The following is a 23,363-nucleotide window of genomic DNA, read 5'->3' as shown; positions in this document are numbered from 1 at the left end:
TCCATCTGTCCTTTTATTTTCTATACCCGCTTGGTCGGGTTCAGGGCTGCGGGGGAGGTGTTTGGGGCTGGACTCCATCCCAGCTATGAGAGACGGGATGCACACTGAAGCGGTCCATGATAGAAATAACAGAGTCAGGTCTAAACTGACTCCAAATAGTTGTTATCCCTGTTTAATAATTAGCTAACTTCAGCAACCGAAGGTCAATATCAAACGAAAACAAGCGTGCTGAGCTGAGGGAGAATTACTTTTCTTTCCTTCCCAGAAGTTAATGTCCTCACAAAACAGCTCAAGGCCTGTGAAGTGACTGAATCAAAAGCATTCTCAAAAGGCAACAAGAGTCCTGCTTTTTATTTCTGGCCAGACTCATTACTGCAGGGGGGGGGCTTCAGGTGGAGCTGCAACAAGCACGATATGGGTGACAGAAAAAAAAGGGAGCATTTGAAGAAAGCCTGAGAAACAATGATACCCTCCATTATAAAATTCTGACAAAACAAAGAGATTAAAACTATAATTCACAACCATGCTTTATTCTGCTTGATTTCTTATAAAAGAATCCAATAAAAGTCTCTTTCAGGATCTCAAAACACGTCTTAAGTCTTTCAGTCTTGCTGGATCCCATTTTCTTTAGCTAAACTATACTTCTCTTTACACCTTAAGTCTCTTAAATATCTTTCATTAGTTTGTGACTTCAAACCAAAGCTTCATTGATTGTCAACACAAAATCTATCGTAGCACCAGTACAATAAAACTGTACTTTTGCTTCTTTTTTTTTTTCTTTTTGAAATACTGTTTTTGAATGAGGGAGGAAAATCTCAGAATAAAGGGATCCTAGTAAGTACATTTCAGAATGAAGCACCGAGCATAAAAAGCATTTTTCATAGATAAGGTTGTCAGATACACAAGAGGTCAAATATATTAAGAACTATTAAATAAAGCACAACAAACAGTGTGAATAAAACACTGCAACACAAAGCACTCTGGGATCTGGAAACACTACATCAGGGGGTGTGGGTGGAGGGGGACAGTCGTGGCTGCAGATGAGAGGGCATTTCAGCGCCTCTGGGCTCCGGGGATGGAGCAACTTTTCCTCTGAGACAGATCCAGAGGACTCCATCAGTCCATGAGGAGAGGAGAACACTATTGTCTGTCCAGTTCTGTAAACAAACACGATCTCAAGGTCCAAAACAACATGATTTCATACTGCGAGCGGGAGCCGGGACGCCTCAGGGACACCCAGACTTTGTGAAATGTGGAGGGAAGATAAACATTTTACGTTATTAGATACGTCTGGTAACGATGCAATCATGATGATAAAGTGAAACATGGGGGGGGGGGTGTAGAAAGCTGGAAGGATGACTGGAAGGATGCCTATGTGCCATGATCTCTTCTTTGCAGGTCTCCAGATCTCCAAGGTCGACAGAAAAACCATCTGGACCAGCGGCCTCCCTGACTTAAGTGTCTTAGCTGTACGCTAGAGTTCACCAAGATAAAAACCCTTGGATTATCTCCTGTCGAAAAATATCACCTCCCATCAGGAACAAACAAAAAGGTCCAAAAATCATCCGCCCCTTGCCACAACTCATTTATATATCCAAATGTGTTAACCCTGATGGCAAGATATACATATACACTACCATTTATATACATAGTAAAAAAGAAAGTTTCTCATGTATTTAAATATACCTATAGAATAGGAACCTGAAAGCTGCTTTTCACCGCTGACCACTCCGGTGCATGTCCAGTGTCTGAGGTCTAAGGCGGAGTGTCAAGTCTTTTCTGTAGTTGGAGTTGAACCCAAAACTCTCGTTATATTGGACGGAGAAGCTTCCTGTGAGCTGGCGCTCGCAGGGAAAGACTCGGGCTGACAGGACGACAGCAGTCCGTCTGCACGGTGGGGGAGATGGGTGCGCGTGAGAGAGGCTACCGGCTGCGAGGCTTCCCTGTGTTGGTCTGTGTCTCCTCCTCCTCATCCTCTTCTTCGTCCTCTTGTAGGATATGAATGGAAGAGCCCAGTAGTCTTTGAAGCTCAGGTACACAACGCACCAGATCCACAAATCCCTCTTCCTCCTCCTCCTCCTCCTCCTCCTCTTCGTTGTCATTATCCTCATTTTTGCTTTTGTGGGGAGCAGTGAGAGCTGAGCTCACCTGGCTGACTGAAACCTGCTTCCACAGCTCAGCCTGCGACAAACTCACTACCTCAAAGTGTGGGTAACGAGCCCGGAAGATCCGCGCTGACATCTTCAAACGCTTGAGGACGTCTGCCAGGATGAACCAGTTGCAAAAACTGCAAAGACAGAGAAGACTGACATTAGCTGCAGATACCATACAAATGACTAACTAGAAATCTTTACATCCGCTATTGCAGGTTTCCTCAGCTGAACACAGTCAACGAGTGCATTAGACACTAAAAGGCAGGAGGTCTAACAGGCAACAGCACGTACGTTCACTCAGCAGTAAAAATAAACATTGATTAACTGTGAGGGTTCTTTAGTCTCACAAATGGTAACCAAAGCTGACGCAACTCTGTCGACCCTCAGAATAGAAAAAAAAAGGACACTAACCTTGGATGATTCACGTCAAAAGAAAACGTTAATATAAAGACACTTGTGTAGGCTAGACCTGTTTGCATAAGTTAATTTGTTTTTTGACTTTTTTTTTTTAAAGCACAACATTTTCTGAACCAGGATTATATAAAACTGTGAAGGTGAAATGTTTGTAAGGACTTGACATTTATATCAAACAGAGAAAACTTGAGTCACAGCTTTAGTCGCTTCCATCAACTTTGACCTAAATTGGAGTAATTCAAATATATTTTATGCGACTACTGCGAGTTCCTGATGACATGCATCTATTTGTGGCAGTTTTGCATGATGATAAATACAAATTGCTCTGGCTTCTGACAAAGCAGTCAAGACTCTGACTCATTTGCCCCACTGCACATGTATCACGACATGGAGCCTCCTACTGAATAAAATATCCACACATTCTCCGTTGAGACTGCCATTAATTCTTCCCAGTAACGTTCCCGGTTTGTGGACTCACCCCTGTGCTAATGACACTTGAACATGATAACAGGGTAAAAGGGGCTCGGAGGAGAACTCGAACAGAAGACAATCTTTGTCTGAATCTTGATCCGTCGTCCCCGTGCTATCCTCCTCCAGCTCCTGGTTCTGCTCGGACAACAGGAAGTCCCAGCATGGCTCTTGCTCGCTCTCTGTTGGGAGAAGTTAACCGAGGTCAGAGCAGGAAGAGCGGACAAACGAGCTTCTGCAAATACACACAGTCTGGATGCCCTCTAGTGGCCGCTTTATTCAAACAGACCATTTTACATTCATGACCGACACGGCAAGAGGCTCTCACAGGAATTCTGATGTCATACAAATATGAAAATAATGATATCAAGCAGCATCTTTTAGTTATGATTATTGATTACCTGCAACCCATACAAACATGACAGGTCTATGACAAGCTTACATACTCTGAGCATTTGTCCCTTTGCATTTTATGGACATTGACATGACAATACTTCTCATCTGACTTGAGATAAATACGTGTAATCACTCTGTGCACGGCCAGCTCTGGAGAGGATCATGCAGCTATTAACATCAGTTTGCACCTTCAGATTATTGGTAGAGATGATCAATACAATTCAACAAAGATAACCTTCAAAGTTAGTCGCTTAAAATATACATTACATTAACATATACATCTAATATCAAGTATACAAACTAATGACAACTTTAAAGCACATGCTTTCATATCAGCAGACTACTGGTAAAATAAATCACTTGAAATAAATTACATTTTGGTGGATTCTTGGTCTTATTTATTTGAATTATTCAGGATTTGATCAATTAAATTAGATTTTTTTTCAGAATAAATAAATTAAACATTAGTTGTGGAGAAACATATATTTGTAATTGTACAGGTGAGCAGCTTGTCCACAGCCACAGACGACAGAAAGCACTGGAGTGTGTTTTTGTTGTTGTTTTTAACTCTGGCTTTGATACAACTTCATTCACAACCATGTTTAGTTATTCGTTTCCCTTCTCTTGGCTTGACAAACACTTCACTGTAATTACCTCCTGATATCTAAGCTAATCTTTATTATTGATGAAAGTCTCTTCACATTTTGTCTCTCGGTTGGTTTTCTGAGCACTCGTCCACGTTGACTGAAGCCTCGCTACATTCCTCCATGCCGCTCTAATCCTGTTCCCCCTGCGCTGGATAACTGGCTCCCTGCGGCTGTTTACAACACGGCGCAGATGCTAGAACTCACAGTTAACACCCTCCACATCGCTGTGGCCAAGTTTGATACAGCCAGCAAACTAACCTCCCTTTCCTGAAACGACCTGGTCATTAGAGCAACAAGCTAAACGTGAGCCTCAAGGACAGCAGACGAATGAGAAGTTAACCTTTTTTCTTCTTCTCCAAACATCCGGACGAATTAAGATAAGATTTCTTACCAAACAGGGAGCTACTGTAGAAATCCCAGGGTAAACTGGGATCCTTTTCATTGCGGCCTTCCAGATCTGTGAAATATTCTGAGGGGGTAAAAAAAAAAAAAAAAAAAAGGAATTTGTTTGTATGTCATGAGATAAACAAGCTCATATCCTTCAAACAAAGCTGGCGAGCAAGAAAAGTTACTTGCAGTTGAAGCAAAACTTTAACAAACAACAAAACAGTTGTAACAATCAGTAACATGCAAAGACTGGCTGGTTGTCTGTTTTGCAGCTGTGTGCAGCTGGCTGGTGGATTTCAGATATCGCGACTAATATGATGCACGAAACACTGAAGGTGCACAAGGAAAAACATCAATATCAACAAATGTCTAGTCTTCAAACATGATTGGGAGCTGGAGAAGATCCCAACGCCATCACCATGTCATGCCTGTAACAGGCTGGTTTGGGGATTTTTATGTGGATCTGTTATAAGAAGAAAAAAGAAATCACACATGCTAACATTTTGAAGGAAGGAAGATGTGTAGATGCACCACCACCTGAATCACCGACCACAAGGAAATTAAATTTAAAGCCTTGGACGTTAAAGCCGTTGGAGAAATTTATACATCAAAATCAATTTTTATTCAAACAAATTAACTTTATTAGTGTTTGGCTATTTTTGCAGCAAAACCATCTCCTAAAAACACTTGAATCTTGCTAATTTTATTCAATAATAAGATCAAACTGAGGAAACAAGAGTCTCAATAACATATTTATGGCTTACTGAGACAACTTCTTATTTTTCACCCAAATTCAGCTTTGTTCATGTTACTTTTGTCGACACCTTGCTTGATGAGAGACTGAGCAGTTGGCAAATATATCTTTAATTACTCATTTTTATGCCTCATTTTAATCAGCCTTGTATAAGCCTTGTGGAGCGCAGTTTATTGGGGTTGAAGTATTGATGGTGTTTTTAGTGGAATCAACTCTTTGGTAAAATCTTTTCTACAATTGGTAAACTTATCCAAAATCAGTTGTTCGGACGGAAAAATGGCAGAATGAAAAGACGGATGCACCTGTGAGGAAGGCCTTCATGCTCGGACTGTGTGCCAGTTTGATCGGTGTGTGACCAGAGTAGGTGGCTAGAGTCGGATCCGCGCCGTGGTTCAGGAGTAGCCAAACTATCGGGAGATTATCACTCGCCACTGCATCGTGAAGGGGCCTAAGAAAAGAGAAGACAAGGTTTTCGTGGGATTGTGCAAGTTCTGATGACAGAAATGAGACTAAAGCAACACTTATGTGATCATTCACAACCACGGATCAGAGCACGTTTCTTCTGATGCTGATATTTGCTTATAAAAACAAAGATGTTAGACTGAAACCTACAACAACAGATTTAAAAGTTTAGAATTCTGTAGGTTATAGTACAGTTGTCCCCGTGACCCTGCACAGGATTAAACAGGTATAGAAAATGGATGGATGGATGGATGGATGGATAGCACACCTGAAACCAATAACTGATATGGCCTCACCTCGTTCCGTCTTGAGCGCTGCAGTTCACATCAGCACCGTGTTTCAGAAGCATCTGGACAATCCGAGTCCACCCTCGCGAGGACGCCTCGTGAAGCGCCGTGTAGCCTGCATTGTCACGCCGGTTGACCTCCCTGATGTCCTTTTCAAGACAATACTGGACCACATCCTGCAGAGCAGAAGGGTAATGAAATTTCAGACTAAATAATTAGACTTTCTGCAGAGTTAAACGAGTAAACGGGGAGGAGTTTACCTGGTAGCCCAGGCGGGCGGCACGTTGCAGTAAAGTCTCTCCTGCGTTTTTATTGACGATCAGCCGACGGACCTCGGGAGGAACGGGCCTCTTTGGTGGAGAGTCTGAACAGATGTTTTTTCCTGATGAGCTTTTCTTACTGGATGGAGAAGATGGCAGACTTTTTGGGGTAGATGGAAGGGTAACTGGACTTTTAACACCATCATCGTCCAGGGGGAGGGAGGCGCCGCGTTTCCCCAAACTGCTGCGTTTGGTCTTACTCTGAAATGAGAGATTTAGAGAATTAGAGATGAGAAGCGCTGTGTGAAGGTGAACATTTTGCAGCACAAAGCCAAGATAGTGCACATCGCTTCACTGAACAAAAACCAGGGCTTTTCTTCTTCCAGCTGTTACCGTGTCTGAGACAACCACCCATTTCATCAGGCCACAGGGGGGCACTGTAATCTCATACAGTCACCGAACCTCACATGATTCGAAACGCACAATAAACCAGCATCTGAAGATTACCTTTTGCTCATCGCTGTCGCATAAGTGTTTGCTTTTGAACTTCCTCTTCCCTGAAGGTTTATCATTGCACTCTGGAGACTCCTCACTCTCCTGGTAGCGGACCGACCCTGAGCGAGTGAATGAGGGTCTCTTCGGAGGAGGCTCTGGGATGGAGGCGGCCGGGCTCTGACACAGATCTGCATGTGGATCTGCAATACAAAATAAGATTAAATGTCATGCTGAGTTATACCGAACAGATGACCCAAATATGTTCATCTTTGAAACACCCTTCATTTTATCCTTATTGCAGCTGACCAGCCTCCCTGTCCTCGAGCTCATCTACCAGGCCCAACGCGGATCCTGGAGTATTTTTGGTGGCGTTTTGTGCCAACATTAGACAGCTTGATACTTCTGAACCGGTGCTGCTTTGCTTTGCCATCTGCTGGAAAAGCCGTCAATGAACTACTCTGTTGAGATACATTTCAGGCGTAATAGTGGTAAGTTGCATATAACATATGTACCCATTACTGTTACAAGTAATTATTAATTCTTAAGATAAACATCTTCATATAATTAATTTTCCCATGTCTGTGTAATACATTGCAGCGACAAAAGCTCCCAGTTAATAGTTGTTTTGGTCAATTCTTGAGTCCTTTACTCTCAAATCCGTTACAGACTGTAAAACCAATTAAACTAATTTTTATACCTTTGTTATATTGTTCAGAAGCTAACAGAAGAAGTTTATTCAGGCTGAACATCATGGTAAAAACCATTGTTGGTATTTTTTCAGTATTATGATTCAACCTTAGAGAAACTACATGTCTGCAGGGAAAAAATAGGTAATTTTGTAAATTCTAATTGAGTTAATGTTCGTAAATGAGCCATCTAATGTGACCATGGAATGATGATGTGGCTTTTCTAGACAGACTTATTTTTAGAGAGCAACTTTTGACGATATATTGAGAAATCCGTCTTCTATCTGTACACCGGTTCTACATTTTTTCCTGAATGTATTTGCTTCAGCTGTTGTCAGCACTGATTCATTCTCAGGTACTTATTTTTTTTAAGAAATGAATAATCACTTAATCTATGAAATGTCAAATGATGACAAATACCCATCATAAGCAAACGCGACCTAATGTTTTGTCCCCGCTGCTGATGTCAGCAAACACAAAAAAAAAAGGATTCATGTTTAATAATAGTATTAAAACAGTATGAGTCAAGCTTATCTATGAGCCTATTACCAAAATATGTTTGGTGCTTTTTAAGAACTGAACTAAATCCTAAAAATAACAGTTGTGTCAATATATGACGATTATTCAAAAGAGTAATGTCTTCTAAATGAACCGAAAAAAGGAAACTTGTAATCATGAACAAGAGCTGCTGATTTATTGTCTGACAATTAAATAATTCAATTAAATAATAATTTAAACCCAGGAGTGTATAAAATCTTCAACTTCGGAGCTTGACTCAGTTTTGAAATGATTTCTCTTACAAACTGAAATGCTGCCGTGACAGAGGAAAGAAAGAGGCGCTGCGTACCGGCTGGGGTTCCAGTGGCTTGACTCAAGGAGTGTTGAAGCTGCTCTCCATCTTCCAGCTTGTCTTTCTCCGTGATGTATTCACCAGTCTCGTACTTCTTACTCGAGCACCGCTGGCGTTTCTTATGAGGAGGTGCGTCGCCCTCTGCCCCGGCCATCTTACCCTTGCCCTGAAGCATGCGCTCCGACAGAGGGGTCGACCGAGGCCTCCCTCTGGGCCGGCGGCCCGGCTGGATGGGGGTCTGTGGGGGCGGCGGCGGGGGAGACGCTGTGGGGGGAGGCATTGGCGGTGGCGGGGGAGAAGGCGTCGCAAACCCCCAGAGGTCAAGGCGAGCATCATCAGCTCGCCGTCGCCCTCTCCTTAGTCTTGGAGGGGTGGACTCTGTTGCATCAGCTTCTTTGCTGGGTATGGGGGTGTTACTGAGAGACACTGAGGTCTCTGCACTCCGCGGATGGCTGCTGCTGTCTGTGAGTGATTAAATAAGATCTGCTTGTTACAATCATATCCGTTTCTAGGCCTATAATGTTACAGAAACATCTAACCGTCGATGCAACTGAAAACGTCACTGAATTATTTGCGATTGATACGGCAAATAAATGCATGCTGGGAGAACTTTTAATGGCAGCAAATGTCACAAGATTACAGAGGCGAAGCATGTACCTGTTTTGTTGCGTGTCGGGGGCTCATCCTTGCTGGGAATGATCTTGTCTTTTGGAATCGTCTTCTTTTTCTGTGGGCAAACTTTTCCCACCGACAGATTCTGCTCAAGCACTGGTGCACTTTGTTTTTTCTGCTGAGATGCACAATGGACAGAGAGAGATAGAAAAGGACCCTGATATTAGTTATATCACCAGTCATAGACTAAAATGAATAAAAAACTAACTTGGTATGTCCAGTTCAATAGCTACAATTTTAAAATATGCTATTGTACAGATTGTAGAGAACTATTAAACTGTCTTATGAAGATACATGGTGATAATTACCTTCTTATTGCAAGACACTTTTACTGGAGTATTTTCTGTCTCTTGCTTTTTCTTCCCTGAAGACGTTTTTATTCGGGCTGTTGGTGGTTTCTCCTTTGCTGGCTTCTTGGGGTTGGTCTTCTTCTGTTTGCCGGCAGCGACCTTCGCTTTGGTTGCTGGCTGATCTTTGGTTTTGATTGTTTTCTTCACAAACTTGTCGACCCCTCCTGCACACTGGCCGGTGAGAATGGATGCAACCACGCCCTCCAGTTTTTCACAGCCAGGAGTCTCTGATGAACCGCATTCTTTCCTCGGGGTCTCTCCCTCCAACACCTGAGCCAGTTTGCTCTCCATTCGGTTCCCATTTGTTGACGCGTTGCTCCCGAAGAGATGCGGCTGGCCGACGGGCTTGGAAGAGACTTGCTGTCCCATGCGCTCTCCCTGGCTGGTGTGCATGGTCGTATCATTCTCCAAAGGCTCAACAGCATTTGCTTTCTCGTGTCTTTTCATAGCCGGCGTAATTTCCCCTTGAGATGGCACACCGGACCGTTTATCCACGGACCAGTATGGTGGGTATTCAAAGGTAGGCGTTTGTTTGGACTGAGCGTCTTGGCTCCCAGTGAGTGGATTCAGAAGGTCAGCTTTTCTTGGTGCTCCAGGCGATGTTTGAGTATTATCCTCACCAGTTGGCGCCGTCGTTTCGAGTGTTTGCTGCTTTACAATGGATGCAAGGTTGGACAGAGGAGACTTCATTCTCTCCCACTTTTCATCCTCAGGTTTGGACAGGCTCTGATTGCCGCTCTGGAACTTGCTTCCCTCCGTGACTGCAGTGGCCTTGGTCTTTGGACATCCTTGCATGATTTTTCTCTGGACAGGTGAGAGCTGGTTTGAAAGCTGAGCTGGTGGCTGCCAAGCGGGACTCACCGCAGCAGTGGAGTGTGGCACTGCCGTTTTGCCGGGCCCACATTTCGGATGACTCTGATTGCCAGAGCTCAACAGAGCAGTCGTCAGTGCTCCTTTGGGGGCACAATTCTTCGTAATGGGCGTGCTGGTGTTTTTAGCATGCTTGACACCGTGGCTGTGATGGTTACCCTTCATCAGACAAGACGGCTTCTTTCCCCCAGAACCCACATGTTCTCCTTGGTCAATTATAGATATAAACTCTTGCTTTGCGAAACTCTGAAATTCATCTACAAAGGTCCCCTTTCCGTCTTTGCTCCTTAGGGTAGAAGCCAGAATCGGGCTAGCCACGCCAACATATGTACCAGGGATAGTTTTTATTGACTCCTGTGAAGATCCTTTACCCCAGGTTGGTTTGGGTTCTGGGACCTGGTGATTCTGAGTCCTATTTAATTGCTTTTGATGAGATCCATTTCTGTGTGTATTTGGTAAGATTGGGTATTGCCCCGCTGAGCTACAAGCTGCAGAATGAGTCCTATTAGCGTTCATGATATCTCTTTGATTAGACTCATTATTATGAGGCTCCATCCCAGACACTGGAGTGTCAGTTATGCATTTTGGACGTTTTGATTTCGCTGACAAATCAAGAGGTACATCTCTTGGTTCGATCGAACAAGCTGTGTGGTCCTCTGCAGCAGACAGGGATGCTGCATTAAGAGAGCTGATGGCTGTCTTTTCCATGCTGTTGCCTTTCTCCACATGGTTGAGGAGTCTGCTCTGAGAGGTGATGCTGGCCAGCGCAGAGCCGCAGCAAATGGCAGCAGTGGGAGACAAGGTGTAGTGGGTGGGCCCTGCTGAAGTCAGCGAAGGGTGCTGCAGTGGTAGCGCAATGGCTGGGGAGGCCACCACAGAGGCTAAAGATTTATGCTCCACAAGCGGCTTGGCATTTTTACTTGTCGAGTGGTTCGATTTAAGCTTCAACGCCGATCCGCCTGCCTTTTTGTCTGAACTACGGCCCACGGACAATGAATAGGGATAGGTCCTCATGAGAGGTGTCCCTCCGACGCTGGAGCTTTGAGGTTGAATCTCTTTCTGAAACTGATTGGCTGTGGCTTCTCTCAAAGCTGCAATTTGACCTAATGCTGGTGGAAGAGTAATTTTACATAGCGGAGAGGGAAAGTTAGAGGAGGGGAAGAAGGCAACGGATTGGGCTGGTTTAAACATGGCAGAGCACTGAAACCCTGGTGGAACACTTTGAGGAGACTGTGTTTGAGGCTGTGATTTCTTGCTGGACGTTACATTGCTATGACAAGGGTTGAGAGGGTCCTCCCGGCTGGCTTTTACGCCGCTTGACCACTGAGGAGTGGGAAAGACCCCGGCACCGTCGGATCTGACTTTAGGGGCCTCTGTCCTTTTGTCTGTTCTCTTCTCTGAGCTGGTGAGAACTGAGCTGGACATTGGCGCATTATTAGGCTGCTGAGGTGGAGAAAGTTCAGGGCTGAGGTTGCAATTGCTCGTATCCAGGCAGGCTTTTACAGTCTTACAGTCTTTTGTTGGAGTGGTCTTGTTTTGCTGATTGAGGTTAACATCTCTTCTAAATTCAGGGGGTAACGTCTGAGGGGGATTTCCCACCATACTAGTGGATGCTTTATTTGGAGCACTGATCTCTCTGCTCACCGTGCCTCCATCCCCTACATTCATCAGTGTAGAATCCACCTGAATAATGACAGAAGTTCAGGGGGTCAGTGTTAACTGGAAAAGAGGACAATAGTGTTTTGAAGATGCAATCACTTGTTCGATTTATGTTTGTCATTTGTCAAGCAATATTAAAAACAACATCCGAGCAAGAGTGAGCACATCTATCCTGACTTATCTGTGGTCAGAGCAGCCGCCTGGCTGGAAGCTGCAGATGTTAACCAACATTTTCAGAGCCAGTTTACATGCGAATACAACCAGGCTCAAAAACAAAGATGACGTCAAAGGTAATTTCATCAGACAATGTTGCATTTGCAAACACAGAAACTGTTGGTTGCATGTAGTCTTAATGGGTGTTATTTCAGGCACGATTTCTAGCTCACTGCACAAAAGGAAACAAAAACCAATGTAAACACAAATGGATTTGTTTTAGGAATCCGGTTGTATTAATAAATTCAAATGAGAGCAGAGATGATGGGAAGAAAGCAAACAGATGTTCATTGCAACACCAGTCACATTAGGCACAATGTAAATACTCCATGTCTAATGTAATATGAATATTTATTCATTCTTTAATTTTCTATATTTGCTTCCATCCTGTTTGGGGTCACAGGTTGAAATCTATTCCAGCCGTCACTTGGCAAGAAACAGGGTAACCCCCAGAGAGGTCATCAGTCCGCAACCGGGACATACAGAGACAAACCATCTATCCAACTCATTCTTATGATCAATTCAGAATCAACAACCAGCCTAACATGAATGTTTTTGGACTGTGAAAGGAAGCCGGAGAGCCCAGAGAAAATGCTCACAGGCATCTACACTCACACTACACTCAGCAGGGTTTGAACCAGAAACCTTCTCGATGAGAGGTGACAGAGCTCACAACCCCATCACTGGGGCTGTGAGCAAATACTGACATATATGATGTCCATTTGTCTTGTCTCCAGTGCAATGACAAAGACATTAATTCCTTCTCTCTGAAAAATAGTGATGTATGATTTCTTTAAGTTATTTCATTCAGCCGTCAAGGACACAATTATCTTACTTCAGAAAAAAATAAGAGGAAAACAATTACCTGCATAGGTGTTTCTTCAGCACAACATGCCTCAGACGGGATTTGAGACAGTCAAGACAGAAATCTCTTTGAAACAGAGGGATAAGCTGCAGAATTAACATGAAAAAAAAAAATCATGATATACACACTATGTTTTTTTTCTCTTTTCATTTAAATAAAAGATGAACATGTAAATCTTAATGACAGAATATAGACTGTTTTATGCAAGAGTCATTGACTTAAAAGTAACCCTAGGCAATCGAACATTTCCTTTCTTCAGACTAGAAAATCAGATATGTTACAATTTCCTCAGAGCGTTTTAGGGTAGCAGGGAGAAGTGTTGTAAACTGACAATGACATGACATACTGTATTTACATGCTGTTCCCTTTGTCTTGATCTGCCTGCCCATTCATCCAGAAAGTAAATTAAAAAAAAAAAAAGAAAAAGTGTATTCAAGAGATTGGCTGCAGCACTGAGATATTATGAGATGAATAACAAACCAACAATCAGATCATGTCTTTTTTTTGTTACATTGTAATACAACTTCACCTTTGATGTTCAACGGAAACTACACTGTTGCCCAATACAATTTGAATCATTTTGTTTTCAGAAAAATATCTCTTTATATTGACAATAATTTAATAAGGAAGGGTAGAAAAAGTGCTTTATTCCAACTTTATGGGGAACTGTGTATTTTGTTAGTGTTGATCCTCTCACAGTGGATCCACAAGGATCTTCCTCTCAGATCTCATAAAAGATCTAAAGTAAACCATCCAAAGGGACATCTCTCTTGAACAGAGCTCCTCTCCTTCCAAACATATCTAAAGAAATTCCTAACATGCAAATGCATATTAGTGCCGAATACGTTTTCTCACGGGAAGGTTTACAATCAGTTATCTCGCAGAGTAAATTTACAAGACCCCCCCCCACGCTTCCTAAACGCCATATTTCAGTCTATAAATGCAAGTTGTTTAGAAGTCAAAAAATAAACGTATTCTGTGATTTGTAAATCATTTAAACCCTTTATTTAACTAAATGTAGTACAGAAAGACTCTATTAAGGGATGTTATTGTTGTTTTTAAATAATACATGTACATTCTAAAGTTCACGCCAGCAACATGTTTCATTATTTATGGTACGTAATATAATTAAAAGATTCAGAGAATCTGTAGAAATCTCTGTGCACAAGGGACAGAAAAACTAAAAACTAATATTGAACTGCTGTGATTTTCTGGCCCTTAAGCAATAGTGCTCTATAAACACAGACACGATTCTGTCGGGTACAAGTCTGTACGGGCCCATGAACACTGATGAAAACGGTTGTCAGATAACAGACTTAATAGCTGCATCCACAAATACAAATTAACATGCTATCATCAAAAAATAATAACAATAACAACTGCACATCTCTATGGACCTAAGCTTATTTAACATGGACTGAGGAAAAGTGGGAAAAAAAAGTGTCCTGATTTCCAAAAAACTTTGTGAAGATCATGGACACTACGTCCTACATCGAAAGGAAAGAGACTTTCCAGCAGTGTAAAGTCCATGATGCTGTGGGGAACATTAAAGCCAATTCACATGTGAGCAAACAGTCATTCTTTCATCATGGACACAAGACTGTTAGTGTTTACTAGAGCCTTCTGTGACAACGGTGCGCAACCCAAAAACTTGTAATTGTGCAGCAAATCATGTTGCTGAATCGATATCCCATTCAGAAACGGAAAAAAAAAAGAGCACAAGACAAAGAATGAGCAGATGAGCAATATGGACACATGTTGTAAAGACAGACTTTGCAGGAGAACTGCCATTATTCAGACCTCCACATTGTGTTGCAGACTGATTACATGCCTGTGCAGCGGACACCCAAAAAAAAAAAAAAAAAAAAAAAAAAAAAAAAAAAGGTAAAATGAAGAAAGCGCTGTGTTTTCTCTGCAGCGCTCCGTCAGGTCGCACATGCAGACACACGCAGGCATTACTGTTCACGGGATGGTTGACTCGTACATCTGTGATGCAGCCATTAATGATCAACAACAAGGTGTTGCTGCTGCCATACAGATGTTGTTATTCAGGAGAAGAAAAAAAGTTTATTTCAGCAAAAGACCAACGCACATCCTTCATTACAACAGCTCTATCCTAACAGGTAACAATCTGAAAACACTGTTCTCTTTCAAATTAAAGCTATTTGCCTCCTCTGGTCCCCAAAAACCACACAGCAGGTTGTAAAAAAGATGCAGCGGCACAGTGGTCAACAAACCCCTGTCCCAACTTTTTCAGAATGTGTTGCTGGCATCAAATTCAACTTGACCATTCATTAAAAAAAAAAGCATTTTATATTAATTTCTAATAAATGTACGTCTTTAATTATTTTAAAAATATTTGTATTTGCATCTTGCAGAGCACTGCAAACTTTGAGAAAAAGGAGTTAAACTTATAACATTTTCCTAACTCAGCTAATGCTTGAAAGAATAAAACAGACAGAATAAAGCTGAGAAAAACCTTTTCAACAGATAAATGTGAAAATCGTCTTCTACACATGCACCATCGAAGGTCAGACTATCAAGTCGGGGAACACAAGGCAAAGGACATTTTCAAGTCTAAATAGAATTTGAGTTGTGCTCTTCGTACTGACACAAGTTTACTGCGGCCCTGGTTTTACATCATCCTGCTGCACTGGAAGTAACAATGAACAAACATATAATCCAGCCATCCATTTTCTAAACCTCATTGGGCAAGAGACCAGGTACACCCCAGACCAGCTGCCAGTCGCCGGTCCATCATTATGACTTGCCATCAGCCAATTTGCAGTAAGATAAAGAAAAATTGTTTTTGGACTCGTGGATTTTACTACAAGAGATTAATACGATTTCTCAGCGACACAAGCTTTTATCAGTCACTTCAATACCGAAGCTCGCACTAAGGTGTCCCTTTGGACCCTGGGGCAGAAACCCTGTATGCTCATTCAGTAATCCATCCATGAGGCAATCACCTGTGACAGGCAAACGACCTCTAATTAAAATATTTTGTGCTGATTAAGTCATGCAAGTCCTTTGCTAGAAATGGGTAAAGGTGTTCCACACATTATTCGTGATTTTTCATCTAAGGGTGATTAAAAAAAATAGATTCTTTTTCAGGCTTAACTAAAAGTAGCCTTTAAAAACTTACACAATGCATATTTACAACAGACCAGTAACCGCCAGGCAGGCAGGCAATTGTGAATACAAAGCACATAGTTAACTATAAAGCTTTGTGAGCTGAAAGCAAACATCTGAAACCCTCCCGTCCAGACACCCGTGGACTGTGCAGGAACAGCCCTCGTGTGTAGGTGGAGAGGTGAGCGCAGACGAGCGCATCTGCAAGTAAATGAGACGACTACAAAGGGGGGCTACCCGAGGAACAACACAAATCAAAAAAAAATAATAATCCACGTTTGAGCTTGAAGGAATCAGAAATGTCCCACATTTGAGAGTGTGCTGACGGAGGCTGCTGAGGGAACCGAGGGAGGAGGGGGGGGATCCGGCGATGCAGATGCCGCTCCGGGAGAGGAGGCTCTGCATCCAGGAACCGTAACAACAGTTGCTCGCAGCTGGCTCGTCTTTGTGCTCCGCAACATTTGAATTCACCCTCTCGGATGTAGGCCAGCAAAATGCACACGCCGTCGGGCACTGGGCAGACGACACAGGCGTGGAAAATACCTTTGACTCGGGCTGGGGTGGATGGGGTTTCGGGGAAAGACGACAACAACAAAAAAAAAAAAAAAAGGCACCACGGTATTGGTGGTCCCGCTGTCCTGCCCGCGGCACAAAAGACAAGACACGCGCCCCAATGTCACATGTGTGTTGGGGGGGGAAAGTGCTCGACCAGTGTGGTGGTGGTGACACCGGGACAGCCACAAAGCAGCACGGACAACCCCGTGTCTCCGCTAGAAATACGAGCAGAAAAAAACAGCAACTCCGTCCGGGGAGCTGCGGGTCCGCCCGCATCCCAGGTGATGCAGCCCGTCATCTCCCCGGCCAAAGCCGGGGTGATCCGACATGGAAGACGGATGTTTGTGGGGGGTAGGGGGGGGTCCAAGTGACAGGGGGAGAAAAAAAAAAACAAAAAAAAAAACACACAGATACCAGTGATCGAGCAAGCTGCTGGGCTGCGATGTGGGAACACAATGTGGCAATGTGTCACATCTCCGCCTGATAAGAGCAAGTCGATGCGGTCAGAGAGAACCAAACTAAAGTCAACTCCGTCCTGACCGCCGCCGACACGGGATTGTTACCGTCAAACAGGGGCGTCAATTGGGTATGGCAAGGTATGGCAGCCGCCACACCTTTGCTTCAAGGGTTAAATGTAAATGTTTGTTTTTTTAAATACATTTATGGAATAACTACAAATGCAAATAAGAACAACATGATCGATTTCACTAGTTATTATACACTTCAAAAACTCAAAATCTTAACAATATTTGTCTTATTTCTAGTTAAAATGTCTCATTTTTATTTTTAATCTCATTACATTTAAGACAAGACTCCAAAACAACCATTTTCACCTGTTTCAAGTGGATTTTCACTTAAAATAAGTAGAAAAATCTGCCAGTGGAACAAGATTGTTTTGCTTGTAATGAGAAGATAAATCTTGTCCCACTGGCAGATTTTTCTACCTATTTCAAGTGAAAATTTACTTGAAACAGGTGAACATGGTCAAATAAGTTATTTTTCTGGTGATGACTCTTGTTTTAAGTGTAATGAGATTTTTTGACTAAAAATGAGACATTTTAACTAGAAATAAGACAAATATTCCTGGTAAGATTTTGAGTTTTTGCAGTGAGCGAGACTGCATTTGAAAAAGTTCCAGTTTTCTTGACCACACAGATCAGCTACATAGCAGACTTGTGTGATGAGTATTTGCTGGACGTGTTGATTGATACTCTAGTTAAGTTCTGTGACTCGTAACCTTGCCATACCTTAGTAAGACTGAATTGACGCCACTGCCGTCAAACAAACCAACAAAAGTAGCAAATAATCGAGCCCACTCACTGATAATAACACATAAACTAGAGTGACAACTTATTCCTGGACTCCAGCGCGGGGCTGTGCGGAGACCGGGCAGACCCGCGGGAGACCCGCGGGTCTGCCCGGTCTCCGCACAGCCCCGCGTATCCGCGTATAAGTGCTCCAGCAGCCCCCCCTCCTCCACCTCCAGCCCCCCTAACCACCGAGCCTATCCTCCCCGGGCCCCCGGAGCTCCGTCTGCCCAGTCCTCGTGTTATAGGCACCGCAGCGGCGGGGGTTCAAAGATGTCGCGGACAGACAGGAGTACCAACCCGGCTGGTCCGGACGCTGCCTGCCTGCGGCCGAGTCTCCAGCCTCTCTCGCCTCCGCCGTCCTCCGGCTCACTAATCTCGACGGTTTTTTAGCTCTGAAAGTCCGGGAGGGGGGAGGAGGAGGGAGGAGGGAGGGAGGGGGGTCGGCAAGACAGTCCGTGCCGTATCTCCAGCCTCCAGTCTGGAGGGAGAGCGCAGGGACGAGGGGAGACGAGGGCGGCCTGGGAGATGTAGTGCGCGGAGATCCACGCCCGCCGTTAGATGATGGGGAGGCTGGGAGGGGTGGGGACTACAGGTACCGGCATGCACCGCGGCCTCCAGCCGCTCAGGGGAATGGGTGGGTGGTGTGTGTGTGTGTATGTGTGTGGAGGGGATCGCGACCAGTTAAATCGACGCAGAGCTTACGCCGTAGGGTACGCAGCGACGCGCACCGTATACCGTAGGGTCTGCGTCGGTGTAACGCGGGACCATAAATCAGCCTTAACGGTGCGCTAAACTGAAAAGAGCTTATCTGGTACAACGAAGTACCGAAATGTATTTTTCTTTTAACCAAATGAGGCTCCGATAAGTGTTTTAATATATTTTGTGGGGAACACAGTTACACAGTTAGCTGCTGGTTTTACTTGCTGAACTGGCTTTGCCAAAATATACTAGGGGAAAAGAAGAGGAAGAAAAAAAAAAAAGAGTGGGAGAGGTTTGGGTCTGCTGCTTGAGAATTAACACGAGGAAAGCAAGACTCCGGCACTGGAGGCCCTCCAGCTGCAGACTGGAGACAGCAGACCAGTGGACTGGCTCGGGGGAGATGGAGGGATTTTCTACTAGATTTTTGTGAAGGATTTTCAGGCATGTTATCTTCAAAGAAGCTTTAGTCTTTTGTGATGATGCCATGGATCTAACTTGACTTGTCTATAATGAGCTTTTGCTTTAAATACAGGATGACCTCCATCAGCTCAGTTTTATCAAAAGGCCTTGTAAACACAACTTTTACTTGAGGGTGACAGAAGTCTTTAGATATTTTCCACTTGTTTCCTTTGTGTCCACTGCGCCTCCATTTCAGCACAGTGATGTAATTAACATGTAGAGCCTGGATTAGCCCAATATTATCCTCCCATTTCCTTAAATGTTTTTACTGAAAACACTCAAACCCACAACTCATCAAATATAAATTAATAACATGCAAGCCTCGTGGCAACTTTACATCTTTGGTATTCATCATGGCGGGCTGGACAGATGTCAAATAAAGCCTGCGACTGTTTGCTTTCTCTTAATGTTCAGATGAGGCCGGTATGGTTAGTGTAAAGATTTTCTCTGCACATTAATAACTGGGTCTTTAAAAAAAACACATTTCAATAACTGGATATTTATTCATAAAATATAAAGATCAATAATTTAATATACATCGTTCCTGTGGATGCATGCATCTTTATCCCCGGCGGTCTCACATGGCACGGGTCTCTTTCATACCCAAGAAAGTGAAATATCTCAAACCAAATCCCTAGCTCTTCAAAACAAACCGCGACTTTGCAAATCAAGGACTGAATTGAAACTGATTTGGGAAAATCTGCGGTAATAAACAGCCCCTATAAACACAGCTGCAGATAAACATTTACAAGGAATATAGGGGTAAAGATGGGGCCATTCCCTTTGTACGACATCTTCAGTTCCCTGTCATTCATTCACCCATTGCAGCCCTATGTGTCAAAACCACATTTCCTGTTGCTATCAGGCTTTAACTGGGTTCATGCACAAGATTTTCAACAGAAAGGTGGTTTTAAGATGCAAAATGATTCAATTTAGATCATACACGGATTTGAATGTTCACCCCAGGTTTTCTTTCAAGCATTTTACACACAAATCAAGCCAACTGAGTCTGTTCAAAAGGAAAAGAAAACATGCTTGACGCTGCAACTGCGGTATGCTCAACACAACTGAAGATGGTTAGGATACTTAGCAAATCCATGACACTAACAAACGCAAACTATGTATTGCAATACCTTAACCTGGGACGTCAGCTGTAGGGGAATAAATCTACTTTATGCAAGATCTTCTAATATCTTCCGTTTGAAAAAAGTTCACTACGAAACTTGAGGTCACAAGGTCACCTTATATGCTTTAAAATAAAGACAGCTTGAATATTCGTACCAGCAGCTCATGCTGGGTGAGTTGAAAGACAACACATCTGCAATTTCCAATCACAGACAGGTAAACAAAAGTTTGAAAGGCATCTGCAGAGTTTTGTACTAAGCCATGTCTGACTTTTACCTCAGATAAACAGCCACGGGATATTTAGCTTACTCCATAATCACATTTTGGCACAGTAGTTAAGCAGTACAGGTTACTGGGCTGTAATTAGGCCACTTGTCTTACCTGAATCCCGAAAGCAGAGCAGGCCTGCCTGTCTACACGCGTCTTTACCAGGAAACACCAGGAAACTGGACCACATTACACCGGTCATGAAATCACTACACTGGCTTCCAGTGAGTCAAAGGATAGAGTTTAAAATCTTACTACTGGTCTACAAAGCACTGTCTTGGACCAAAATACATGCTTGATCTGTTAGTTCCTATGAAGCTCCCAGACCCCTGAGGTTCATCTGGATCTGGTTTGTTGTGGTTCCCAAGAACCAGAACCAAGCAAGGTGAGGCAGCGTTCAGTTATTCTGCTCCTCACCGGTGGAACAAACTTCCTGTAGACCTGAGGTCTGCTCCAACTGTAGATCCTTTAAATCAGGCCTAAAAACATTACTGTTTACTGATGTGTACTCTTAAATTAAACCTGCTGTACTCTACTGCCCTTATTTTTTTTAACAGCTTGTGCTTTTTATTATTTTACTTCTTTTCTTATTCTTACCTATTTGTTATTATGTCTTGCTGCTTTTAATGTCAATGTAAAGCACTTTGAATTACCTTGTGTTGAATTGTGCTATATAATAAATAAATTTGCCTTGCCTTGCCTTTAGGCCAGCGAAATTTCCTACTTTTCTCAACATTTGCTCGGTGAGGAAATAACTCGTGCATGCAGGCAGCGAGGCTGCCGCGGTCGTGTGACTGAAAGAGTTACGGCTGTGTACGAGCGAGGAGGTCGTTTTCTAACCACCACAGCGGTGCAGGATGACGACCCCTGTCCGTCCGCGGAGAAGCAAAAAAACCAGCCCAGCCAGTCCGCTGCGCTGCTGCGCTGCTGCTGCGCGGATCGGGAGCGGAGCTCCAACCAGCGTGCCCTTCGCCATCCGCTCAGTAATGGCTGCGTGAGAGCGACCAAAGCGCTGACAGATGGCCAAAATGTGAAATTGGGAAGCAACATGACAAATACGGGCCGATGAGTGAACGTGGGAGGGGTGGCGGGGACGGACGGACGGAGCAGCAGAAAGTCAGCAGCTGACACATCGCATTGTTTGTGAGACCTGGAGCCATCCCGGTGCTGCTGACCGTCCGGGGCTCCCTCCCGCACTCACATGTATGCATGAGTTTGTTTGCGGATTTCTGGAGCTGTGTGTGTGTGTTTTTTGTTTTTGTTTTTAAAAACAAAAAGAAACTTGCCTCGCATGCCATTATAAACCTGCCGATGTGGGATGTGGAGCCCTGCACGCACCGTGACATGCACCGCGATAGCTCCGATGAAGGCACTGTTTATTGCGAGGGGCCTGGCTGCATGGGTGGAAGTGTGTCGTCTTCAAAGTGGGCACACATGGTCATCTCTCTGTGACTCACATCGGAGATTATAGACCCTATTTAGGCCGCCATGCTGCACAGCGACGAGGATGTCCCGTCTAAGTTGGTGCTTCACCTGGTCAATGTCCAGGCTGGGAGGAGGAGGAGGAGGAAGAGGAGGAAGAGGAGGAGGAGGAGGAGGAGGACGGCGGCGAAGTCTGGCCACAAATCAAGCGCAATATTCTTCCATCTTGGTACAAGTAATGAATAATTCTGCAGTAAACGAAGGGAGGATGGCAGCCGATCAGCAGAAAAACAAGCAAAAGAAAGAAAAAGCGGTCATGTTGTCGGTCCCCAGGTTGATGGATGGCCCGGTGCGCCGTCCGTGCACGCCGCGTGAGAAATATCTCGGTGAAATCCAAATGCATGACTTCATTGGGGGGTGAAGTGTGTCTGAAGGGGTCTGGGTGGCGGGTTTCACCCGGGACCGGCGCGCATGCACGGACACCAGTTTCCTGGATGTCATCTCGACACACAACTTGCCCGTCCGTCCATACATGTGACACGATCCCACATATAATGCCGTGTGCGATCGCGGCCAAACCTCGCTGCAACTGCCGTGGCTCCTGCGAGACACAAACTACTGGAATATGCAAATATCCAGGTCAAAGTTTGGCAGAGTTTCACTCGCCCTCAATAGCGTTGTGCAATGCCCCCTTTAATGCCCCCTGCTCGCCCGTAACGCCTTTGTTATTAGTAATCGCATGGTATTGCACCGTCTTACCTTGCGCTCCGAGCTGTCGACAAGCCTCAAAGCCTGCACACGGCGCAACAAGCTACTGTCGTCCACGCAGACGCCTCGGAGAGGGGCCACGGGTGGGATTTTGAAGTAAAATGAACACAGTGAGCAATTTTAGCTCGTCCTCGCGATCTTCCCTTATTGCCAGTTTTCGGTCTGCAGCAGCTGGAGATGAAAATCGCGCACCCTGGGTCCTAGCGCCGGATGAAGCCCTACAGGTGAATAACAAAGAGACGTGGTGCTCTGTGGGTTTCTGTCTTTAATTGCTCAAGGCGCACACATGCAGAAGACCCCTAAAGAGTCAAACGATTTAGACGCACTGGCGAGAACACACTTGTAACAAGCCGTTGTGTTATTTTTAAAATAAGCACGTTTTCAAGTTTCATTACACTGACCAGGGATTATTTCAACTACATCGTGAAGGAGCCCCTCTTCTGCCATTTTAACTCGTGCACAGTCCAATTAAAAACAGCACATCGCAATTTCTGAATCAGTTACATTTATCAGGTAAAAATTCAATTCAATTTAGTTTTATTTATATAAGCAAGGCAAAGCAAATTTATTTATATAGCACAATTCAACACAAGGTAATTCAAAGTGCTTTACATTGACATTAAAAGCAGCAAGACATAACAAATAAGATTGGAAAAATTAAGAATAAGATGATAAGAAAATAAGTAAAATAATAAAAAGCACTAGTTGTTAAAAAGTAAGGGCAGTAGAGTCCAGCAG

General features: G+C 43.9%; 1 protein-coding gene across 3 annotated transcripts; it reads right to left on the bottom strand.

The window, feature by feature from the left end:
- Positions 1-22,773, bottom strand: bcorl1 (BCL6 corepressor-like 1). 3 transcript variants are annotated; one of them, XM_061725651.1, is made up of 12 exons: positions 22,617-22,773; positions 12,889-12,974; positions 9,240-11,834; positions 8,917-9,049; positions 8,257-8,721; positions 6,736-6,923; positions 6,229-6,489; positions 5,978-6,144; positions 5,522-5,667; positions 4,470-4,547; positions 3,046-3,217; positions 1-2,287 (listed from the first exon to the last, which is right to left on the bottom strand). In XM_061725651.1, exons 2-12 carry the CDS (start codon positions 12,892-12,894, stop codon positions 1,924-1,926), a joined length of 4,575 nt encoding a protein of 1,524 aa, XP_061581635.1. In that variant the 5' UTR covers positions 12,895-12,974; positions 22,617-22,773; the 3' UTR covers positions 1-1,923. The 3 variants fall into 3 exon arrangements, with proteins under 3 accessions (XP_061581635.1, XP_061581636.1, XP_061581634.1); XM_061725652.1 differs by lacking the exon at positions 22,617-22,773 and adding an exon at positions 18,183-18,336 and having other exon boundaries at positions 8,917-9,046; XM_061725650.1 differs by lacking the exon at positions 22,617-22,773 and adding an exon at positions 18,183-18,335.
- Positions 22,774-23,363: the final 590 nt, after the last annotated feature.

This window comes from Cololabis saira, chromosome 7, assembly GCF_033807715.1.
Source record: "Cololabis saira isolate AMF1-May2022 chromosome 7, fColSai1.1, whole genome shotgun sequence".
NCBI classification, from domain to species: Eukaryota; Metazoa; Chordata; class Actinopteri; order Beloniformes; family Belonidae; genus Cololabis; species Cololabis saira.
The sequence above is the reverse complement of the archived record's forward strand: the minus strand, read 5'-3'. Positions and strand labels throughout refer to the sequence as shown.